General features: G+C 42.0%; 1 protein-coding gene across 6 annotated transcripts in view; it reads left to right on the forward strand.

Moving 5' to 3' along the window:
- The window catches only part of SLMAP (sarcolemma associated protein), a 239,621-nt gene that overhangs the window by 87,235 nt on the left and 130,811 nt on the right, over positions 1–21,575 (forward strand). For all 6 annotated transcript variants that reach the window (XM_089678751.1, XM_089678750.1, XM_089678753.1 and 3 more), the window contains exon 2: positions 10,971–11,118. In XM_089678751.1, the coding sequence (XP_089534877.1) occupies positions 10,971–11,118 (148 nt within the window). The remainder of the gene's footprint in view (positions 1–10,970; positions 11,119–21,575) is intronic.

Consider the following 21,575-nt stretch of genomic DNA (forward strand, 5'->3'; position numbering starts at 1 on the left):
TGAAAGGTGTGTGTGAAAGGACCAGTAAAATTTTAACATATAAGTTAGCTTTTAAAAAATGAGTTTCCCTTCCACTTTCTTTGATCAACCATTGGGGTAAAGTGCTGGAAGGATTGCTAATATGCCAGTACCTTGGTTAAAGAGGAGCTACAGTCTCCTACTCCAAAATGCAATAAAACATCCCCATGATCCTTAAAAAAGATGCTTTTTTAAATTTGGATATTGTCAGTATTGTGAATTGGTTAGTTGCCCATGATGAAATGTTGGCAGTGGCCATCTTAGGTGTGGGCATCTTAAGCCAGTGCCACAGTATTCCGGGATGAAGTGCAACTGGTTTACCCAGCATGCACCTCCCGGTCTCACGCATGTGCACTAGTGACAGTACACAGGTTGCTATAGCAGTGGTGAAATACCATGAGATTACACTATTAGGTTCCCCAAAGACTTCTGGTATAGAAGATGCTGATATCCCAGGAGTCCGAGGAGATTGCCTAATTATGTAATCACCTTGGCTGCCGGGACTGGAAGTGCCACCAAATTACATTAAAGAAAGGTATTTATAATTTTTAAAAACTTGAGAATATCCATTTAGCATTCTACTGTGGATGAACATTGTGATCAGAGGGAGATGTAAAAATGGCTTAAGCTTTGCTTTAAGTCTGTTTACATGAGGCTTTTGATCTCTGGACTTCTTTTTCATGCTTTTGGACCCTAGTACCCAAACGGTGACATGAAGGCAAAATGTGCCCTTTTGGTGCGTATTATAATGCAGCCATTAGTCGGCCTTGATCAGCAGATGACCTGAAACAGTATCAGAAGTGTTTCTGGGCTGTAGCTCTGTAATGTGTAACTTTAGGGAAACCTGGAGATGCCTCCCCTCACTCTGTTGTCTCCTGGGATAATAAGGTCATAAAGTGATCTATGTATAAGTGTACCCTCACTACTAGAATACAGAGCCATTGAAAGGAAATATTTATTAGACTGGCTTCCTCAAGTTAAATTGCTTTATTTGACTTGTGATTTAATAATTCTCTGCTGGTAAAGCTTTTTTCCACAACCTTGAAAAACTGCTCTCTGCTCTGATCCCTTGTGCCCTTGTGCAGTGAGGCGACCTTTGAGAACTAAACTGTGTGCTGCAGTACAATTTTACAATGAAAATAAACTGAAATCTTGTCCATCAATTATCTAGTCCATAATGCTGCAAGTATAAGGAAGAGATTATCTGTATAAACTTACTGGTTGTAAGGACTCGGGGTTTTGTCTTTACCACCTGTATGCAGCAGCACCTTCTAATACCTGAGCCCCATCGCAATCCAGTGATGTGCACGAGTTCCTCTGGTCTCCGGGGGCTCTCCCTCCTCATTGGCTGTCAATCACAGGCAGTGAGCCAATGAGGACAGAGGAAGCAGGAGCCAAGATGTGGCTCTGTGTGAATCGACACATGGAGTAGTCTTCTTGGGTGCCCCCATTGCAAGCTGTTTGCTCTGGGGGCACTTGGCAGGAGGGGAGGGGTAAGGAGCTCTGGCTGGGGACCCAAGAAGTGGATGATTGGGGCTGCTTTCTGCAAAACCACTGTACAGAGCAGGTAAGCATGACATGTTTGTTATTTAACTGCCTCCGGTCCACCATATAAGGTAATGACAGACAGGCGGTGTTTCTCTCGTTCTGGGAAGACGTCATATGACATCCTCCCACTGTAACTGCATGTACATGCCCCCGGGGGCACGCTGTGTCCCTGGGACACAGCGGATCACCAATCAGCAGAAAGAGCCGATGACTTTGGCTCTGTCATGTGATCAACTGTGTCCAATCACAGCTGATCGCATGTAACTAAGGAAATGCCTGTTATCTGTCTTCCTCTCCTCACGCTGACAGCTCATGAGGAGAGGAGAGCTGGTAATTGGCATTCCTCAGAGGGGACATCTACACTGATCATCAGGGCACTGATGGATCAGTGCCCTGATGATCAGTGTAGCCCCATCAGTGCCACCTTTCAGTGCACATCAGTGATGCCTATCAGTGCCACCTACCAGAGCTGCCCTATCAGTGCAGCCTCATTAGCGCACATCAGTGAAGGAGAAAAATTACTAATTTACAAAATTTTATAACAGCAACTAAGAGAAAAAATTTTTTTCCCCTAAATTTTCAGTTGTTTTTGGTTTGTTTAGCAAAAAATAAAAAACCCAGTGGTGATTAATACCACCAAAAGAAATCTATATCTGTCTCAAAAAAATGCTAAAAGTGTCGTATTGGTACAGTGTTGCATGACCGCGCCATTGTCATTCAAAGTGCAACAGAGCTGAAAGATGAAAATTGGCCTGTGCAGGAAGGGGGTGAAAGTTCCCGGTAGACAAGTGATTAAAGAAAAACAATTGCCTTTTAATATCAATTTAAATTAAAACTGTATGTAGTGTTTGTTCTGTCTGTAGATCTCGCTGTGTTCTGTCTGTAGGCCCCATTAGCGGGTATCTGGAGTTGGACATTCCAATATTTAGCTGCAGTGTAATAACCCAAGGGGCCTCGAAACCTGGGCACTCAAGAATTTGAATGAGAATTTCACCTTTTTAAGATTTAGAATGTCTTATCTACTTTAGTTAAAGTGGAACTTTGCTCACCCAATCAAAGTTTACTATTTTGAATCTTTATGCTGCTAGCACTAGTAAATGGATAGGAAAGTATATCGTATTTGCCTTTTTTTAAACAGTTTTTTCCATTTCTTTAGTGACTTCCTAGTTTTCATGCCTAGACATGTCATATATCCCAAGAGTCTTCAGGAGGGGAGGAGTGGCTTTCTCATCTAAGCACACCCTCCTTCATGTATGCCTGAGATAAGGGCAGATGGATTCTAGTAAGCACAGTAATTGCTACATGAATCATCTGCCCTTACTCAAGATGATAAGGGCCAGAAATGCTAGGGGGCTGATTTCCCAGCAAAATAAAGCATGGAGACATGGATGGCTGAGTTTGCTTTGATATTAGAAATGGGTGCTTTTGGTTTGTGTTGCTCAGATACAGTGTAGTTCTGCTTTATGTACAAATTCAAGCTGACTTTTTTTTTTCCAAATATTTTTTTTTTTACTATATACATATGTTTGTGGGGCCAGCCGTAGTGTCTGTGGTTTGCAGATGCTTTCAAATATGAAATCGGTGTCTCAGACTGGTTCTGTTTGGGAGTGGAGGAAAGTAGACCTTGTATGTGGCACTCACTAGCGACTATTTTCACGTTCCTGGCAGACCATACAATGTTGTCCATGGCTGCTCTGTTGTTTTTTTTTTTTTTTTCCATGTCAAGACTTTGCTACCTATTTCTTAGAAAAAAATGTTTTATGGTTATGCTGACATAAGCCCTGCTTATACTTTCGAAATGATGACCCATTTTAATCTTGGGTCTGTTTTATTTGGTAGCATTTATAATATTTGGGGACTGTGCAATGGCATTTTTTAGCCAGATATCCATGCTGCAACCTTCCCACCTCAGGTGGCTTCTCAGTTTAGCTTTTCAGATGGGGCATGTTTAGAGTAAGTAAAGGTAAGTACGTTTTGGAGATAAACTTCACAGTCAATATAAACAAAGTCTATTTCCATAAACCGAATAAAGTCTTGTAGACGGAATAAAGAGCACTTATAAAATATAACTTCCTTTCAGCAAAGCAGTTTCAGTGATTTAAGTATTCATTTGAAGCAGTGGAAGGTGTAGCTCATAGGTGCTGACAAGCTGAGCTCAGAGGAAGTGGCTCTTAGATCCTTTTCTGTTTGGTCAATTTAGATGTAAATAGTGAAGCAGATGTAAAAAGAAATTTGAATCCAAGGTGAAGCTAATTTTCTTAGGTAAGCAGTGGTGTTCTTTGTACAGAAAGTAAAGGAAAGTAGACTGTCTTGTTGGAATCCCTGATAAATGTAACTTTAGTAGGCAATTCAGTCTGTTAGTGTCCACCCAATATTGCCATGCGAACTTGTGATGAATTAGCCTCTTATGACTGAGAAAACACTATATGAAAAATGATACATATTGGTATAAACTGTACATTTTACTCTTTCGTCCAGGGCATCCAGCCCTGGCACTGTGCATTACACTAAATAGACTTCTCAGGCAATGACTGTTTAAATGATGACATTAGGACTGAAAGTCAGTGGCAAGGAAGATATTTGGCAGCTGTGTTTTCCTGGAAAGAACAGCATCGTTTACAGATTACATTTGCCTCCCCAAATTGCTGCCTACGCTTTCCTGGAGCTCACCTTTAACAAAGTTTAGAAACATTGCTATAAAAACAGCCTTTAGGTTGCCTTCTAAATATCCATTTGGTATATTATTTCAATGTATTGACTAGTATTCCAGTGCTCAGTTTGCATGTGTGCAAAGTTAATGTTCGCCAGATAGTCTGGATTGTCTGCACATATTTAAAGTAATTTTTGTATTGCCCCATAACATATTAAAGTGATATTAAAGGCTCATTTTATTTTTGTTAACTTTTCTTTTTTTTATTGATATTTGAATTTTTAAATAACATGGCATACTTACCAGCTCTGTGCAGTAGTTTTGCACAGAGCAGCTCCCAATCCTTCTCTTCTCAGGTCCTTTTCCGGCACTCTGGGCTCTCCCCCCACCCCGCTTCCCCCAGTCACCTTCACTGGCTATGATTGAGAGCCGCAGGAGCCTATGTTGCTGTGTGAGAGCCAATGAAGAGAGAGAGAGAGCGCCAGGAGAGGAGCTGCTCTCATGCACATTGCTGGATCGAGTACGGGCTCAGCATTAGGGGAGGGCAGGGAGCTGCAAATAAAAGGTTTTTTTTCCTTCATGCATAGAATGCATGAAGGTAAAAAGCCTTCAACTTTTAGAAACATTTAACGTTGCTGCAGACCTCCAGAGAAACTTGTGCTTTACCTTTCTTTCACTTCACTGCTGCTTCATTCAGCCCCTGGGAGGGAAAACAAAGGCCCGGGTACAGTGTCCAGAAAGTATTCACAGCGCTTAACTTTTGCCACATTTTGTTATGTTACAGCCTTATTCCAAAATGGATTAAATTCATTTTTCCCCTCAACATTCTAAAAACAATACCTCATAATGACAATGTGAAAGGTTTGTTTTGAAATCTTTGCAATTTATTAAAAAAAAAATAAAAGGGGGGGGGACCCACATGTACATAAGTATTCACAGCCTTTGCTCAATCCTTTGTTGAAGCGCCTTTAGCACCAATCATAGCCTCAAGTCGTTTTGAGTATGATGCTACAAGCTTGGCACACCTATTTTTGGTCAATTTCTCCTATTCTTCTTTGCAGTACCTCGCAAGCTCCATCAAGTTGGATGGGGAGCGTCGTTGCACAGCCATTTTCAGATCTCTTCAGAGATGTTGAAATCGGGTTCATGTCTGGGCTCTGGTTGGGCCACTCCAGGACATTCACAGAGTTGACCCATAGCCACTCCTTTGTTATGTGGGCTGTGTGCTTAGGGTTGTTGTCCTGTGGAAAGATGAACCGTCTCTCCAGTCTAAGGTCCAGAGCGCTCTGGAACAGGTTTTCAGAAGTAGGTCTCTGTACATTGCTGCATTTATCTTTCCCTCAATCCTGACTAGTCTCCCAGTTCCTGCCGCTGAAAAACAGCTCCACAGCATGATGCCACCACCATGCTTCACTGTAGGAATGGTATTGGCCAGGTGGTGGGGGATGCCTGGTTTCCTCCAGACATGACGCTTGGCATTCAGGCCAAAGTGTTGAATCTTTGTTTCATCAGAGTTTTGTTTCTCATGGTCTGAGAGTCCCTCAGGTGCCATTTGTCTTTTACTGAGGGATGGCTTCCATCTGGCCATACAAGCCTGATTGGTGGAGTGCTGCAGAGATGATTTTTCTTCTGGAAGGTTCTCCTCTCTCCACAGAGAAACGCTGGAGCTCTTTCAGAGTGACCATCGGGTGCTCGGTTACCTCCCTGGCTAAGGCCCTTCTCCCTCGATCGCTTATTTTGGCTACTCAGCCTGCTCTAGGAAGATTCCTGGTGGTTCAAAACTTATTCCATTTACAGATGATGGAGGCCACTGTGCTCATTGGGGCCTTCAATGCTGCAGAAATGTTTCTGTACCCTGCCCCAGATCTGTGCCTTGATACAATCCTGTCTCAGAGGTCTACGGACAATTCCTTGGACTTCATGGCTTGGTTTGTGCTCTGACATGCACTGTTAACTGTGGAACCTTATATAGACAGGTTTATGCCTTTCCTAATCATGTCCAATAAATAGAATTTCCCACAGGTGGACTCCAGTCAAGTTGTGGAAACATCTCAAGGATGATCAGTGGGAACAGGATGTACCAGAGCTCAATTTTGAGTGTCATGGCAAAGGCTGTGAATACTTATGTACATGTGTTTTTTTATTTTTACTAAATTGCAAAGATTTCAAAACAAACTTTTCATGTTGTCATTATGGGGTATTGTAGAATGTTGATGAAAAAAATGATTTTAATCCATTTTGGAATAAGGCTGTACCATAACATAATGTTGCAAAAGTTAAGCGCTATCAATACTTTCTGGATGCACACTGTCAGCTGAATTGTAGCTCATATTGGATTTCGAGCTCCCTGTGTGTGGTTGGCACTGTACTGTCACATAGGTGAGTCACAAGCTCTTCTATACGCTGGTATTTGCTTTGGCTCCCAGCACTAAACATAGTGAAGGAAAGTTAAGTACTATACATGCTGTTGAGAATTTTGGGGGGGCCGATTCAAAGTAAATCAAACCTGTTGCTTGCTCTTTATGCGCAAAGCTCAGCTTTGCTAATTTTTCTTTTCTAACAATCCTAGACCACCCTGATAATTGTACGAGAGAGCCTAATTTTGTGATGTGTACAAAGCTGGCCGGGCCTACTAGAAATTATTATATACTATGAGAATAATGAACATCCTGTTGTAATCTAATAGGAGGAAAGCCTTCATTTTGCGAACGTGTGAAAAGTTCCTGTGGATTGCATTACATTTACCAATAAGTCACATACTGTGTTTGTTAGCTTGTTGCTGTAGCGGAACTCCAGTGCCCTTAACAAATTTTTTTAAAAACACTCGCCCATTGTGATTTCATTTTTCCCATTAATACTGTAATTGAATGAAGGTATATGTGATATCCTGCTTGTTGAGTAGTATTTTACCTCAATCTAGGAAGCAGGCAGACGTCATGAAGACTGTGGGCATGTGAAGCCTGTAGGTCTATATTTCCTGAATTATGTGCTGCTAGCTATCCCAGCATGCACCTCCCAATCTTGCGCCTGCGCTGTAATGACACTGCATGGCGCACTTCATTCCTAACTAGGATTCTCAAGGACTCCTGGAATAGAAGACCGTATATCCCAGGAGACCTTGTGAATCACCTTACTACGTCATTGCCTAGGCGGGACTGGAAGCGCCGCCTTTACCCAATATTTTAAGGTATTTACAAACATTAAAAATCTATATATCCAATTCCAACAGTGCAACAATGGGGCATTGCTAATAGAGGGGGCATAAAAGGGTGGAACTCCGCTTTAAGGTATGTGCTGGAAAAATATACACACATTAAAATTGGGCTAACCAATAACCGTCATACCTGTTGAGTCATTTTATTTTTATCCTAATAATAATGTGCACCTTTCTGCCCAGTTTGCGATTTCCCTGAACATTGACCTATTTGGTCATTGTAAGAATGTTCCTTTTCTTTTTCTAATCATTATTAGGGTCAAATTGATGTTCATTTTCAAACTCAGTGGTCAGAAAATTTAAAGGAGCAGGATGGAAAATTTTTCTCGCATGTACAAATTTTACAGTGTATGTTCTTATCATTCGGCAAAGTCCATTCATAAAATCAAATGTTAAAATCAAACGAAATCTTAATGTACATTTGAAAGACATTTGAAAATTCTAAGGCTTTTCATATTTTCATACAGATTTTCTTTAGAAATTCTACTAGTGTATACACAGCTTAATTTTACAGTTGCCCTTTGTTTTAACTATGTATTGTGAGGTATACTGTATCTCACAGAACATTCTTAAAATAATTTAGTCTGGTCCCTTGCCCTTGTTGGTATTGAAATAGAAATAAAAATCAGATTGTAACATATGTGAAAAGCTTAAACCTGCAGGTATCCCTACAGGAAGGTTCTAGGCAGTCAAAGTCCCAATTTTACTTGTGACATTCTGGTCACAATGCTGCAACATCTTTCTTGGCAGTGTGTGAACAGAGCCGATTGGCACAGGGTGTGCATTTATATGCGTCATTTTCAGGGGAACTTGGCAGGAGTCAGAATCATGAGCTCAGCTCACCCTGCTCCAGCTTCTAGCCGTGACTCTGTAAGTAACTATATAGTGGCCACAAACTATATGATTAAAGCAGCAAACCGACCTCCCTTTTTTAAATTGTATTTTATTTGCTACTGGTGTTATGTTTTGAAAAAAGGTAATAATTAGAACAAAATAACAGAACCTGTTTGCGAGAGTAGTATTTGCTTTGAGATGGTGGTTGTTGCAACTATTATTACTCAACTCGAGTAGCCATTCAGCTGTGATGATACTCAGAAAGGAAAGCAGCAACCTCATTTTATGCAGTTGCAGATGACATTTTATGGGCATTTGCTACTTGCTCATCAACCAGGAGTGGAAGATTGCTTTAGGAAGGAGCTGATATGTAAGATTACATGCCTGACACAAATGTTCCCAATTAAAGGAAATTTCTTTATTTTTGAAAAGCATACTCTTGCATTCATAATTCAGGAATGAGTGATGATGGTTGAAATGTTATCTAAGTTCTGAGAAAGTTTTTGGATACTAGTTGATGTGTGATTGGTGATATCCCTACCTAGAGCCAAAACTAAGCAAAACTGAAGTAAATGTGAGCGCCTCACTGACATCAGTTAACATTCATTTCCTGCAAAGAGGATCAGGTTGGGATGTGCTGTGATCAAACTTAATCACTTTACTGGGGGTATTTAAATATGTATTTATTGGGTGGAATAAAATCTGTTTACAGCCACTTAGTGTTCCTTACGCCAGTTTAGTTTTTAGCATTTTATGAAAGCCCTGCAGCTTGCAAACTGGAACAAATGATGCATTGCAAAAATGTGCAAATTTGCTCCAAACCATTGAAATGATCAGTCATTGCCTTTCAGTGTCTAGCTAGACAGTGTACAACTAATTGGTTGTTGTGGTTCAGTGATTATTAAATATTTTAGCAATGTTAAGGAGATATAAAAACTGATATTTTCCCTGAGAGAACTTAGAGCTGGAGGATTTGGGCCATCCTTAACATAAACATGCACATTCGACGTGCTGTAGATGTTAGAAGTAGATGAAGAGGAAGCTAATATTAAAGCCGTCCATACATGGATCAAAATTCATCCAGTTCAGCAGAGACCAGCCAAATTTAAATCCATGTATCTTCTGATTAATCTTCTGATATAATCTTCTGATTGACTTCTGTAAAACCAGCTAGTCAGGTTTTCCCCACTCGGTCAGTGGAGCATGCTGTTGCCAGCTGATCGTTGTATTTTGGCGGTGTGGAAGTCTTCCCGCTGTCAGAACACAATAGCTCAGTGGGAGTGATTCCCCCATCCACCTCGAATGTGTCGATGGGGAAATCATGTCAGTTTTTTTCTATTTTTTTTTAATGTTTAGCATGCTGGTTGAACGTAAATAAACCGAAATCATTTATGGATTGCATAAAAGAGAAGTATGGGGTTTTGGGTGGGGGAAAAAAAAAATCTTACACTCACCTTGGTGAATGCAGCATCGATCCAATGCTGTCTCTGATCATGACTGCGATCGCTCCATTATCCCCATCCACTTTGAGCAGAGAGCCCATGACTATCAGTCACTGGCTCTGCTCTGCTTTGCCAGCGCTGGGCTGTGGAGAAGGGTGGGAGAGGTTGGCTCAGGCTCTCGGCGGATCACTGAGAGTCTGAGCCAGGTGATGGTAAAGGCTTCTGGGTGGATTCCCACCATATGGTCAGGATTTTTTCAGAGGTTGGATCAGCTCTATGGCATTGGCTGACGGTGGGCTTCAGACTGCTGTTAGCTGAAAATTAATCACAGAATGAACTGCACTCCTGTGATCCACAGGAGATGTACAGCCAAAAAAGCTTTGGCTATACGTCTCCTTTAAAGACTCAAATGATTTTTAATTATTTCCCTCTTGCACTTTCCTGTGTCTCTTTTCTATTTTCTTTTCTTTTTTTAAATTGCTAAATACTTTTTAAAATTTGGTTTATATGTGGTCACGGTACCACCAACTCTGGGTGCTGCTTCTTTCTTTCCTTTCTGGTAGTGGAGATTTCACTGAGGGCTAACAGGAGGCTGGAGCTGTATCCGTAATAATGTCCTTTGCTGGATAGCCAACAATGATCTCTGCTCATGCAAATTTGCATTGCACAAGCTTTGAGAGAGAGTGCCCGATCTGACAAGAGAATATGAAGATTAATGAAGCGGTGTGACATAAACAGTTACTATGTCTTTTATTTTTTATTTTTTTAACATTGTATTCATCTATCTTTCATTCTTAGTTGCATACCGATGCTGCTGATCTCCTGCAGCCTTACTCCAGCCACTTCATGTCTACAAGCATGTACTAACAACGATGGGTGTATGGCATTTCTCAGGGTGGGTTGCCTGATAGTGATAACATTGGATCATGCCTAGGCAGTGACCGATTCTTATTTGGAAGTGTGTGTGAGACAGGTATGCAATTTGGAGACTTGGAAAGAGCGTTGTCCCCCTATAACAGGAAGTGCTTGATGAAGGACCCTCATGGCAAGATCACTAGATATTCCTTTAATGGTAGTTGTGGATTTATAATTATTAAAGGTTTTTAAAATGAGATTTTACAAATTACATTTACATGTACTCTATACTCACTAATTTAAAAAAATAAGTTTAATTTTGTTGCAGCCCCTTTTGAAGGACTGTTATGCTACTAAACAGCTAATCTGCCTGGTCAGTTATTGAATGTCTGTCTTTATTCTGTTGCAGTTCTACCTTCAAGACACTAAAAGTAGTAATGGTACCTTCATCAACAGCCAGAGATTGAGTCGTGGGTCTGAGGAAAGTCCACCTTGTGAGATCCTTTCGGGTGACATTATTCAGTTTGGGGTTGATGTAACAGAAAACACCAGAAAAGGTATGTGGTTATTGTGTCAGTCATAATGGACTATACAGAGTATAATGGATCCTACTTTGATTTAAAAAAAATAAGCATTTCTACCTAGGGGCTTTAAACACTGAATGATGCACAGTTCTATCATTTTACTCTCATTTGACACCAGAATTTAGGGACATGCACATCGCTGTTTGTAGCATTGTTTTAGAAAGTCTAACGTTCCACTGATCACTTCTTGAAAGCTATACACCCAGTAGAGATTGGGGGGGGGGGGGGGGGGGTGTCCTCTTGTGTCTCTTATCTGCCTTTAAGTTGTAATGTTACAGGGTTGATGTAACTGATACTGTGAAGATCTGTTCTCTGCAAAGAGGTGACAAGTTATTGTACACTATAAGGTAATATGAGCTCTTACTACAGCCTCTGTAATGGAATCCCTGAAGCCTGAGGCATCCCATGTGAGGCAGTCAGTGACCTGCTCTGCACCTGCTCTGTCCTACAAATCCTTTATAGTGCTGACATGACTGATCTCTGGCTGAAATAAGTCATACTGTAAATGTTTCTCATTTGTAGCTCAACGGGTCTAGTAATGCTGACAGAAATTGTGTGCACGTTTGCTGAGACCTTACGTAATATCTTTTTGCTGATTTCTGTAAAAATAAAGTAGAAGTGCACTTTTCTTCACAGAGCATTACATTATTCCCAGCACCTTTGAGTATACCTATGATACATACCCTGTAACCCAGATTAAGTCCCCTCCATGTCAGGGCCCTAACTTTTTTTCTTAGTAACATGATGGATAATGTAAACAATATCTGAAGTAACATGACAAGTGACCAGAGGTAAATGTATCGTAAAAGACGTGCTCTACTTTTCAGATGTTTGTATTTTATTTTGATTAATTAGATCCTTGGCTGGTTTGTGTACAGGTGAAACACGAAAAATTAGAATATCGTGCAAAAGTTCATTTATTTTAGTAATGCAACTTAACCGCTTGCCGCCCTGCCACTGTGTATATACGTGTGCAGGGCGGCAGTGGAGCGCAAAACCACGTTTAAAAACGGGTTCCGCGCTCCCGACACTTTCGCCGGCAGGGGGCGCGCTCCCGCCGACCCGCGGGTGATCCGATTCGATCCAGGAGGGATCAATCATTAGATTTCAGCCAGTGATTTCTGGCTGAAATCACATGATCGGTCCCTGTCCTATCCTGTCCTGTGTTCACATACACACAGGGCAGGATATGATGTCATTCTTCTCTGCCTGGACACATTCCGTTCCAGACAGAGAAGAAGACATCCAAAAAGTGAGTACACAAGCACTACACTACAGTTAGAACACTCTAGGACACATTTAACCCCCTGATCGCCCCCCCCCCCTCCAGTTAACCCTTCACTGCCCTGTCACCAGTGTTACTGATCAGTGAAGCGATTTTTACTGATCAGTGTCGCTGGCGACTTCCGATAGTGTTAGCGCCCCTCCCAGATAGCGCCAGATTGCCCGCTAGTACACCAGTAATCCCATTTAACCCCTTAATCTTCCCCCCCCCCCAGTTAACCCATTCACTGCCCTGTCACCAGTGTCACTGATCAGTGAACCGATTTTTACTGATCACTGTATCAGTGTCGCTGGCGACTTCCGATAGTGTTAGCGCCCCTCCCAGATAATGCCAGGTTGCCCGCCAGTACACCAGTAATCCCGTTTAACCCCTTGATCACCCCCCCCCTCCAGTTAACCCCTTCACTGCCCTGTCACCAGTGTCACTGATCAGTGAACCAATTTTTACTGATCACTGTATCAGTGTCGCTGGCGACTTCCGATAGTGTTAGCGCCCCTCCCAGAAAGCGCCAGTTTGCCCGCTAGTGCACCAGAAATCCCATTTAACCCCTTGATCGCCCCCCTCTCCCCCCCCCCCCCAGTTAACCCCTTCACTGCCCTGTCACCAGTGTCATTGATTACAGTGAACAGATTTTTATTGATCACTGTATTAGTGTCACTGGTGACTTCCGATAGTGTTAGCGCCCCTCCTAGATAGCGCCAGTTTGCTCGCTAATGCACGGGATTTTTTTTACCAAAAACATGTAGCAGAATACATTTTGGCTTAAATTTATGACTAACTTTGAGTTTACGATATTTTTTATAGCTGAAAGTAGAAAATATTTTTTTTTTTCAAAATTTTTGTGGTTTTTTTGTTTATAGCGCAAAAAATAAAAAGCGCACAGGTGATCAAATACCACCAAAAGAAAGCTCTATTTGTGTGAAAAAAAGGACGTAATTTTCGTTTGGGTGCAGCATTGCATGACTGCGCAATTATCATTTGAGTTAGTGCAGCGCTGTATAGCAAAAAAAGGCATAAATTACAGTATCTATACCATAGTTTGTAGACGCTATAACTTTCACACAAAGCAATCAATATACACTTATTGGGATTTTTTTTTACCAAAAACATGTAGCAGAATACATTTTGGCTTAAATTTATGACTAACTTTGAGTTTACGATATTTTTTATAGCTGAAAGTAGAAAATATTTTTTTTTCAAAATTTTCGTGGTTTTTTTGTTTATAGCGCAAAAAATAAAAAGCGCACAGGTGATCAAATACCACCAAAAGAAAGCTCTATTTGTGTGAAAAAAAGGACCTAAATTTTGTTTGGGTACAGCATTGCATGACCGCGCAATTATCATTTGAATTAGTGCAGCGCCAAACAGCAAAAAAAGGCCTGGTCATTAAGGGGGGTAAATCCTCTGGGGCTCAAGTGGTTAAAAGGTGAAACTAATATATGAGATACTCATTACATGCAAAGCGAGATAGTCCAAGACGTGATTTGTCATAATTGTGATGATTATGGCTTACAGCTCATGAAAACCCCAAATCTACAATCTCAGAAAATTAGAATATTGTGAAAAAGGTGCAGTATTCTAGGCTCAAAGTGTCCCACTCTAATCAGCTAATTAAGCCATAACACCTGCAAAGGGTTCTTGAGCCTTTAAATGGTCTCTCAGTCTTGTTCAGTAGGAATCACAATCATGGGAAAAAGTGCTGACCTGACAGTTGTGCAGAAAACCATCATTGACACCCTCCATAAGGAGGGAAAGCCTCAAATGGTAATTGCAAAAGAAGTTGGATGTTCCCAAAGTGCTGTATCAAAGCACATTAATAGAAAGTTATGTGGAAGAAAAAGGTGCACAAGCAGCAGGGATGACCGCAGCCTGGAGAGGATTGTCAGGAAAAGGCCATTCAAAAGTGTTGGGGACTTTCACAAGGAGTGGACTGAGGCTGGAGTCAGTGCATCAAGAGCCACCACACACAGGCAGATCCTGGACATGGGCTTCAAATGTCGTATTCCTCTTGTCAAGCTGCTCCTAAACAACAAACAACGTCAGAAGCGTCTTACCTGGGCTAAAGAAAAACAGACCTGGTCTGTTGCTCAGTGGTCCAAAGTCCTCTTTTCTGATGAGAGCAACTTTTGCATCTCATTTGGAAACCAAGGACCCAGAGTATGGAGGAAGAATGGAGAGGCACACACTGCAAGATGCTTGAAGTCCAGTGTGAAGTTTCCACAGTCTGTGTTGATTTGGGGAGCCATGTCATCTGCTGGTGTTCGTCTACTGTGCTTCATTACGTCCAGGGTCCACGCAGCTGTTTACCAGGAGATTTTGGAGCACTTCATGCTTCCTTCCACAGACAAGCTTTATGGGGATGCTGACTTCATTTTACCAGCAGGACTTGGCACCTGCCCACACTGCCAAAAGCACCAAAACCTGGTTCAATGACCGTGGGATTACTGTGCTTGATTGGCCAGCAAACTTGCCTGACTTGAACCCCATAGAGAATCTATGGGGCATTGCCAAGAGAAATATGAGACATGAGACCAAACTATGCTGAAGAGCTGAAGGCCGCTATTAAAGCATCCTGGTCTTCCATAACACCTCAGCAGTGCCACAGGCTGATAGCTTCCATGCCACGCCGCATTGAGGCAGTAATTGCTGCAAAAGGGGCCCAAACCAAGTACTGAGTACATATGCATGCTTATACTTTTCAGAGGTCCGATATTGTTCTATGTACAATCCTTGTTTTATTGATTGCATGTAATCTATAGACTATAGACGACCCCCTACTTTTCCTGTTAAAATATAGGGTTTAAGCAATACTCACCGTATAAGACTACCCCTCTTCCAAGGCACACCAAATAAAAATGAAAAAACATCAGATTTGATTTCAATATGGTATGCTATTTCAGTATGGTATTCCAATGATGGGGCGCTATTCCTCCCACTGACACCAATGATGGGGCACTATTCCTCCCACTGATACCAATGATGGGGCACTATTCCTCCCACTGACACCAATGATGGTGCCCCATCATTAGTGTCAGTGTGTGAGGAATAGTGCCCCATCATTAGTCAGTGGGAGGAATAGTGCCCCATCATTAGTCAGTGGGAGGAATAGTGCCCCATCATTGGTGTCAGTGGGAAGAATCGTGCCCCATCATTGGTGTCAGTGGGAAGAATAGTGTCCCATCATTGGTGTCAGTGGGATGAATAGTGTCCCATCATTGGTGTCAGTGGGGAGGAGGAATAGTGCCCCATCGTTGGTGTCAGTGGGGAGGAGGAGGAATAGTGCCCCATCGTTGGTGTCAGTGGGGAGGAGGAATAGTGCCCCATCGTTGGTGTCAGTGGGGAGGAGGAATAGTGCCCCATCATTGGTATCAGTGGGGAGAACAGTGTCTCATCGTTGGTGTCCGTGGGGGAGGAACAGTGCCTCATCGTTGGTGTCGGTGGGGGAGGAACAGTGCCTCATCGTTGGTGTCGGTGGGGGAGGAACAGTGCCTCATCGTTGGTGTCAGTGGGGAGGAGGAATAGTGCCCCATCGTTGGTGTCAGTGGGGGAGGAATAGTACCCCATCATTGGTATCAGTGGGGGAGGAATAGTACCCCATCATTGGTATCAGTGGGGGAGGAATAGTACCCCATCATTGGTATCAGTGGGGGAGGAATAGTACCCCATCATTGGTATCAGTGGGGGAGGAATAGTACCCCATCGTTGGTGTCAGTGTGGAGGAGGAATACTGCCCCACCGTTGGTGTCAGTGGGGGAGAGGAGCGTCTGCTCCTTCTTCCAGTTCGGTCGCTCGATTTTCGCGGGGCCGCTCGGCTCCGCCTCCTCGCCGGTGATTGGTCGCCTGTGTGCCTTTCCAGTGCTGGCGCCCAATCACCGGTGAGGAGGCGGAGCCGAGCGGCCGCGTGACCATCGAGCGGCCGAACTGAAAGAAGGAGCAGCCGCGCTTCCTGGACCGGATCGTCGTGGGACCGGAGCCAGGTAAGGTACAGCAGCCCCTCTGTCCACCCCTGTACTTAGTGTCCGTTGGAGAAGGAGGGGGGGCGGCGCGGCGCCGCCCCTCGAAAAAGTGCCGCCCTGACACCTGGCGCCGGCTCGCACCGGCGTATAAGACGACCCCCGACTTTTCAGAAGATTTTCAGGGGTTGAAAAGTCGTCTTATACGCCGGAAAATACGGTAATTTTTTGAGATTGTGGATTTGGGGTTTTCATGAGCTGTAAGCCATAATCATCACAATTATGACAAATCACGGATTGAACTATCTTGCTTTGCATGTAATGTGTCTATCTCATATATTAGTTTCACCTTTTAAGTTGCATTACTGAAATAAATGAACTTTTGCACGATATTCTTATTTTTCGAGTTTGACCTGTATATATAGCAACAGCAATAACATTAAGAAATTAAGGTTATAGTTTTCGCTAAATTACCAGGAAAATGGGTCAAGGAGTGCATGATTTATGAACACCAAAAGTATCAAAACACAGCAATGCAGAGGAAGAAAAAAAGCTACAACACCCAAAACTGACAGAAGAATTGCAAGACTTGCTTTGCAGAATAGAAAATCCTCTGCCAAGGATATCAACAAGGTGTTGTCAGATGGAGGACTATCAGTGTCTGACTGAACAGTAAGGGCTCATATACGCTGCAGCTGATAAACTCACGTTTAGGAGCTGTTCAGCGGTTTTTTCAGCAGCCCCTGAACTCACCCTGTTTTCCTATGTGTCCATGTACACATCTTCGTTTACAGGCATTCGAGTTCACAGTCTTTTTTTTTTTTTTTTCAACGCAGAAAACTTGCGTGCAGCAGTTGATTTTATCAGCGTTTCAAACGCAAAGCGCTTGTAAATGCGGCAAGTTGCGTTTATAAGCGTTTGTGTCTGAACTTTTTTTTTTACTCTTCCAGTTCCTGATGCTGTCCAGAGCCTTTTTTCATCATGAAAAATGCATGCAAAGTGTTTTCAAGGTACTTGGATGGACAGAACACTGACACAGGATGTTCCTACCAAGCTTGTCACACCTTGCAATGACCAATTCACACCTCATACCTCTACCACCCTTGGAAACAAAAGAAATGTTAATGAGCAACTCGCAACTAAGCTAATTTCAACATATACTGCTGTCTCTGCTTCTACTCTCTGTATTTCTCTGAAACAGTCTGAAATCGTTAATAATTTACCACTTTTCAGTGCATTCTGGGGATTTGGGAGGTTCTCCTGTGCTTATCTTTAAAAAAACGCTTCTAAACGCAAACGCACATAAGCGCGGCTAAACAGATGTTTTTTAACCTACGTTTTCCAGCAGTCAGTTTCCATCGTTCAGAAGTCTCCTGTGTACATGGCCTAAGAAGTCAACTTGTTTCTGCTGGATTAAGAGCTTGAATACCCAGAAAAAAACATTTTTGAACTGCCAACAAAGAAAGAAAAGAGTCGACTGGGCCAAGGAACATCAAAATTGGACAACAGAAGATTGGAAAAAATTATTTGGAGTGATGAAACACGAATTTCTATTTTCGGAAGCGATGCCGTTCGATATGTGCGAAGAATGCCTTCCTGAGTGCATAACGGCAACAATGAAACACCCTCAAAGCGTCATGATGTGGAGCTGCATGTCTTGGTATGGTGTTTGACAAATGCAGGTTATTGATGGGATTATTAATACAGACATCAAAGAAGTCCTGTAACCAAAGTTGATCCCATCAATAAGCGACTTAGCGGACAAAGGAACAGAATTTACTTTTCAACAAGATGGAGCTCCATGCCATACAGCTCGTAAATGCCTTAAATGGTTCAATGACAAGAAAATTCCTTTGCTTCCCTGGCCTGGAAAAACAGCCCTGATTTGAATCCCATCGAAAATCTGTGGTCAAGATTGAAGCGCATTGTCTCGAGCAAGAATCCAAGCAACAAGCGAGGACTCATTGAGGCTATAATCAATTCCTGGCATCATTTGATCACAGAAGAGGATGTCAAAAGACTTGTAGAGTCAATGCCTAGAAGGTGTCAGGCAGTAGTTTTGGCCAAAGGCTATCCAACACGTTATTGAAAAATTGCGTTGTGACAAACTTGAAATTATCATTTTTATGCTACATAATAACTAAGATGCATTATGGTACATTTCCAGCCAAAATTGAACTTATTTAAAGAAAGATTTTTTTTTTTTTTTTTTTTTAAGGCATCCCATTTACTATATTTAATTTTACTTGTGCTATGACATTTTTAGAGATTTTTTTTTTATATAAAAAGTACTTTAAACTGAAAAAGTTTGTAAAAATGTAAGGTGTATCCACAATTTTGGCTGTGTGTGTGTGTGTGTGTGTGTGTGTATGTGTATGTATTTAGAGATAGACATACATTGTTCAAGTCACATCAGGATTTTTGAGTTTATATAATAAAAGAACAAATTTCAAGGAGTTAAAACTGCATTTATTTTTCGACTTTCTTCCTTGCTACATTGCTACATATATACACTTATCTCAGAGTTTAATGCCTGGAACACTTTGGCATAGAAAGATTTGTCAGTACGCCTCAACCATTCTAGGACAGCCTGGTTCACTTTGTCATCGGCGCTGAAATGCTGACCACAGATTCATCTCTTGTGCAATTTCACGAAAGGTTATGCATCGATTATCCAGGATCAGCCGTTCCATGCGCTGAATGTTCACAGGAATGACTGCTGTGGGCTTGGAACCACCACGGCCAGGATTGTCACTGACAGATGTACGGCCATTTTTTAAACATTTACACCATTCAAATGTCTTACTGCGTTTTGAATAGCTCATCACCGTACTGTGCTTGAAGTCTTCAGTAGATATCTGCAAGCTTTATGCCTTTGTCAACTTCATCACCACACATTGTTCAATGCACTCACTAACACTGTTGTCTGCCATCCTGGTTAATGATCCCTGGACTGGTTCACTACATGTTCGCCGCCGATTGGTAATAGGACACACGTACCACTTTCTACTGCATGTAGTACTGCCTTGCTAGCATCCTTTTTTATACCTGTAAAATTAAAAATCCTGGTTTGACTTGAACGCCGTGTGTGTGTTTTTATTAACGTGCTGAGCTGGCAAGGAAGAAGCTGCCTGCCTTTGTGCCAATGTAGCGTGGTAAATTTGACATTATTACAGAATGTGTTAGCTACAGTAGTCTATTGCAGCCAGTGCTAGGTTTACTGATATATTCTCAACAAGAATTGTCATTTTGGTGGGTTGCAAGTTAAGCTTACAGTTAGGTAAAGCATTGCTTATGTAATTTGGCTATTTTAGACCTGAGTTTTGCTTAGTTGTGTTTTTGTTGAATCAATCATGAATGTTTTGAAGTAAAAACCTAATGTAAAATGCAGCAGAGTAGCATTTAAAAAAAAATAACCATTATTATAGTAGTCTTGGGAGCGGTGAAAATGGACTGCATCAGCATTAGAGCGGCTTTATATTTAAACATCCTAAATTACTTTGCAAAGAACTAAGGAAAATGCAGAGTTGTTTTGGGGCCTACAACAATCGTAATAGTTGCCTGCAGAGAGATGAGTCTCCTATGCTTTCTATTGTTGGCAAGGATAGCTGTATGTGATATCAGAGCTGCACAAATAGCTGAATCTAGATAGCTTTGATTCTTGAACATGAAGCGAATGCTTAACTATGTTGTTTGTACTGCCACCTTTGTTGGAAAAAAAAAAACCCTCTGGGAAAATGTACACTGCATTGCAAATTCCTGTTTTTCTGTTCAGATGATATAGCTGTTAAATGGTGTCCTTTTCAGACTGATGCCTGCATGGGAGAGTCTGTGTTCATTATACCCACCTGAGTAAGTGTCAGTGTTCGAACAAACAAAAATGCAGTGTCTGCATCCTTATAGCAGAAAAGCCTTAGCTAATATTTCACCAGAAATTAAATTCCTGTTGCAACGCTGTTAACACTGTGGGCGGCTTTTTTTTTATTTTTTAAGTGCCAGCTCTGGCTGTACGGGCACTTAAAACTTAATTCTAGTCAGCCACAAGCGTAGGAGGGTGGCTACATTGCCACATGCTATGGAACCATGTAGCTCACCCTTGGAAAGGTAGTTAAAGAACAGGAGGTTAAAGGATAACTAAAGGCCTCTCCATTTTAGTTTTGGATAGAATGGAGATGAGTTATAACATCTGTCAGGTTTTTATTGTTGTCTTTGCCTCAATTAGGGAGATTCACCTTCTCTTTGTAATGTTCACTGTTGTCAAAAGTGAAAATAAAAGAATATCCAAAATTTCCAATTGTCCCCAGAAAAGTAATAGCGGACACGCTTTCCAGTAAGAATACTAGTTCTGGTGACAACCAGAGATTCCCTCACTTTGGAGGGATTTCCTCTTGCTTCCTGTCTTGGATGTTGGAGAAAATGTCAAAGGAAATCCACCCCAACCCTCCTCCCCCTTCATGGGTCAAAGCTGAGGAGAAAAAAAAAATAACCTGACAGGGTTTATAGTCTACCCTTTCTCTATCCAAAATGAAAAAAATGTCCAGGTGACTGCACACTAGCAAAGCTTTAGAGGATACACCCCCTGGGGGCCTCCCCTATAACTCTACCCCACTCTGTGTGCCCTCTGTTTTGTGGTAATGTCTGAAGGTGATGAACCTATTCTCCTTCACACTTCAAGTGGAATGTCACCCTGAAAGGGAAGTTCCGCTAATGTTCCTCCTCCCTTCTCCTCTAACACATTTTAGCCTCTTTTTTGGGTCGGGGCGGTTACCTATTTTCAGCAGCTACCCCCTTCCACTAGAATCACCTAAGCCTGTTTGGATTATATTCACCTAACACTGTTTACTATTCAAACTTGGCACTGAAGTCCAACCACTCAGAGCTCAATCTCAAGTGGATGACCAGGGGTTACATCGCACCACTGGCCACATACTTGGCATCACCTTCACCTAGAGCCCTTATAAAGCACAAGGCCTTTCTCCATGTCATCTCATCACAAGGACTTGTTGCAGGACAAACTATAACTGGGTTACTGTGTACTCCTTATGACCATACTTACCCTCCACTCTGTACCATACTCAGTGCGTATCCCACAGGGGAAAACCCTCACTTGTATTTTTGGTTGAGTCAAGCCAAAAGGGAGGCAGTGCTAAATCACAGGCGATTTTCTCTGTGAAGGCCTACATAACACTCAT

Source organism: Staurois parvus, unplaced genomic scaffold (assembly GCF_062004578.1).
Source record: "Staurois parvus isolate SC_StPar_1 unplaced genomic scaffold, SC_StPar_1.0 ptg000209l, whole genome shotgun sequence".
NCBI lineage: Eukaryota > Metazoa > Chordata > Amphibia > Anura > Ranidae > Staurois > Staurois parvus.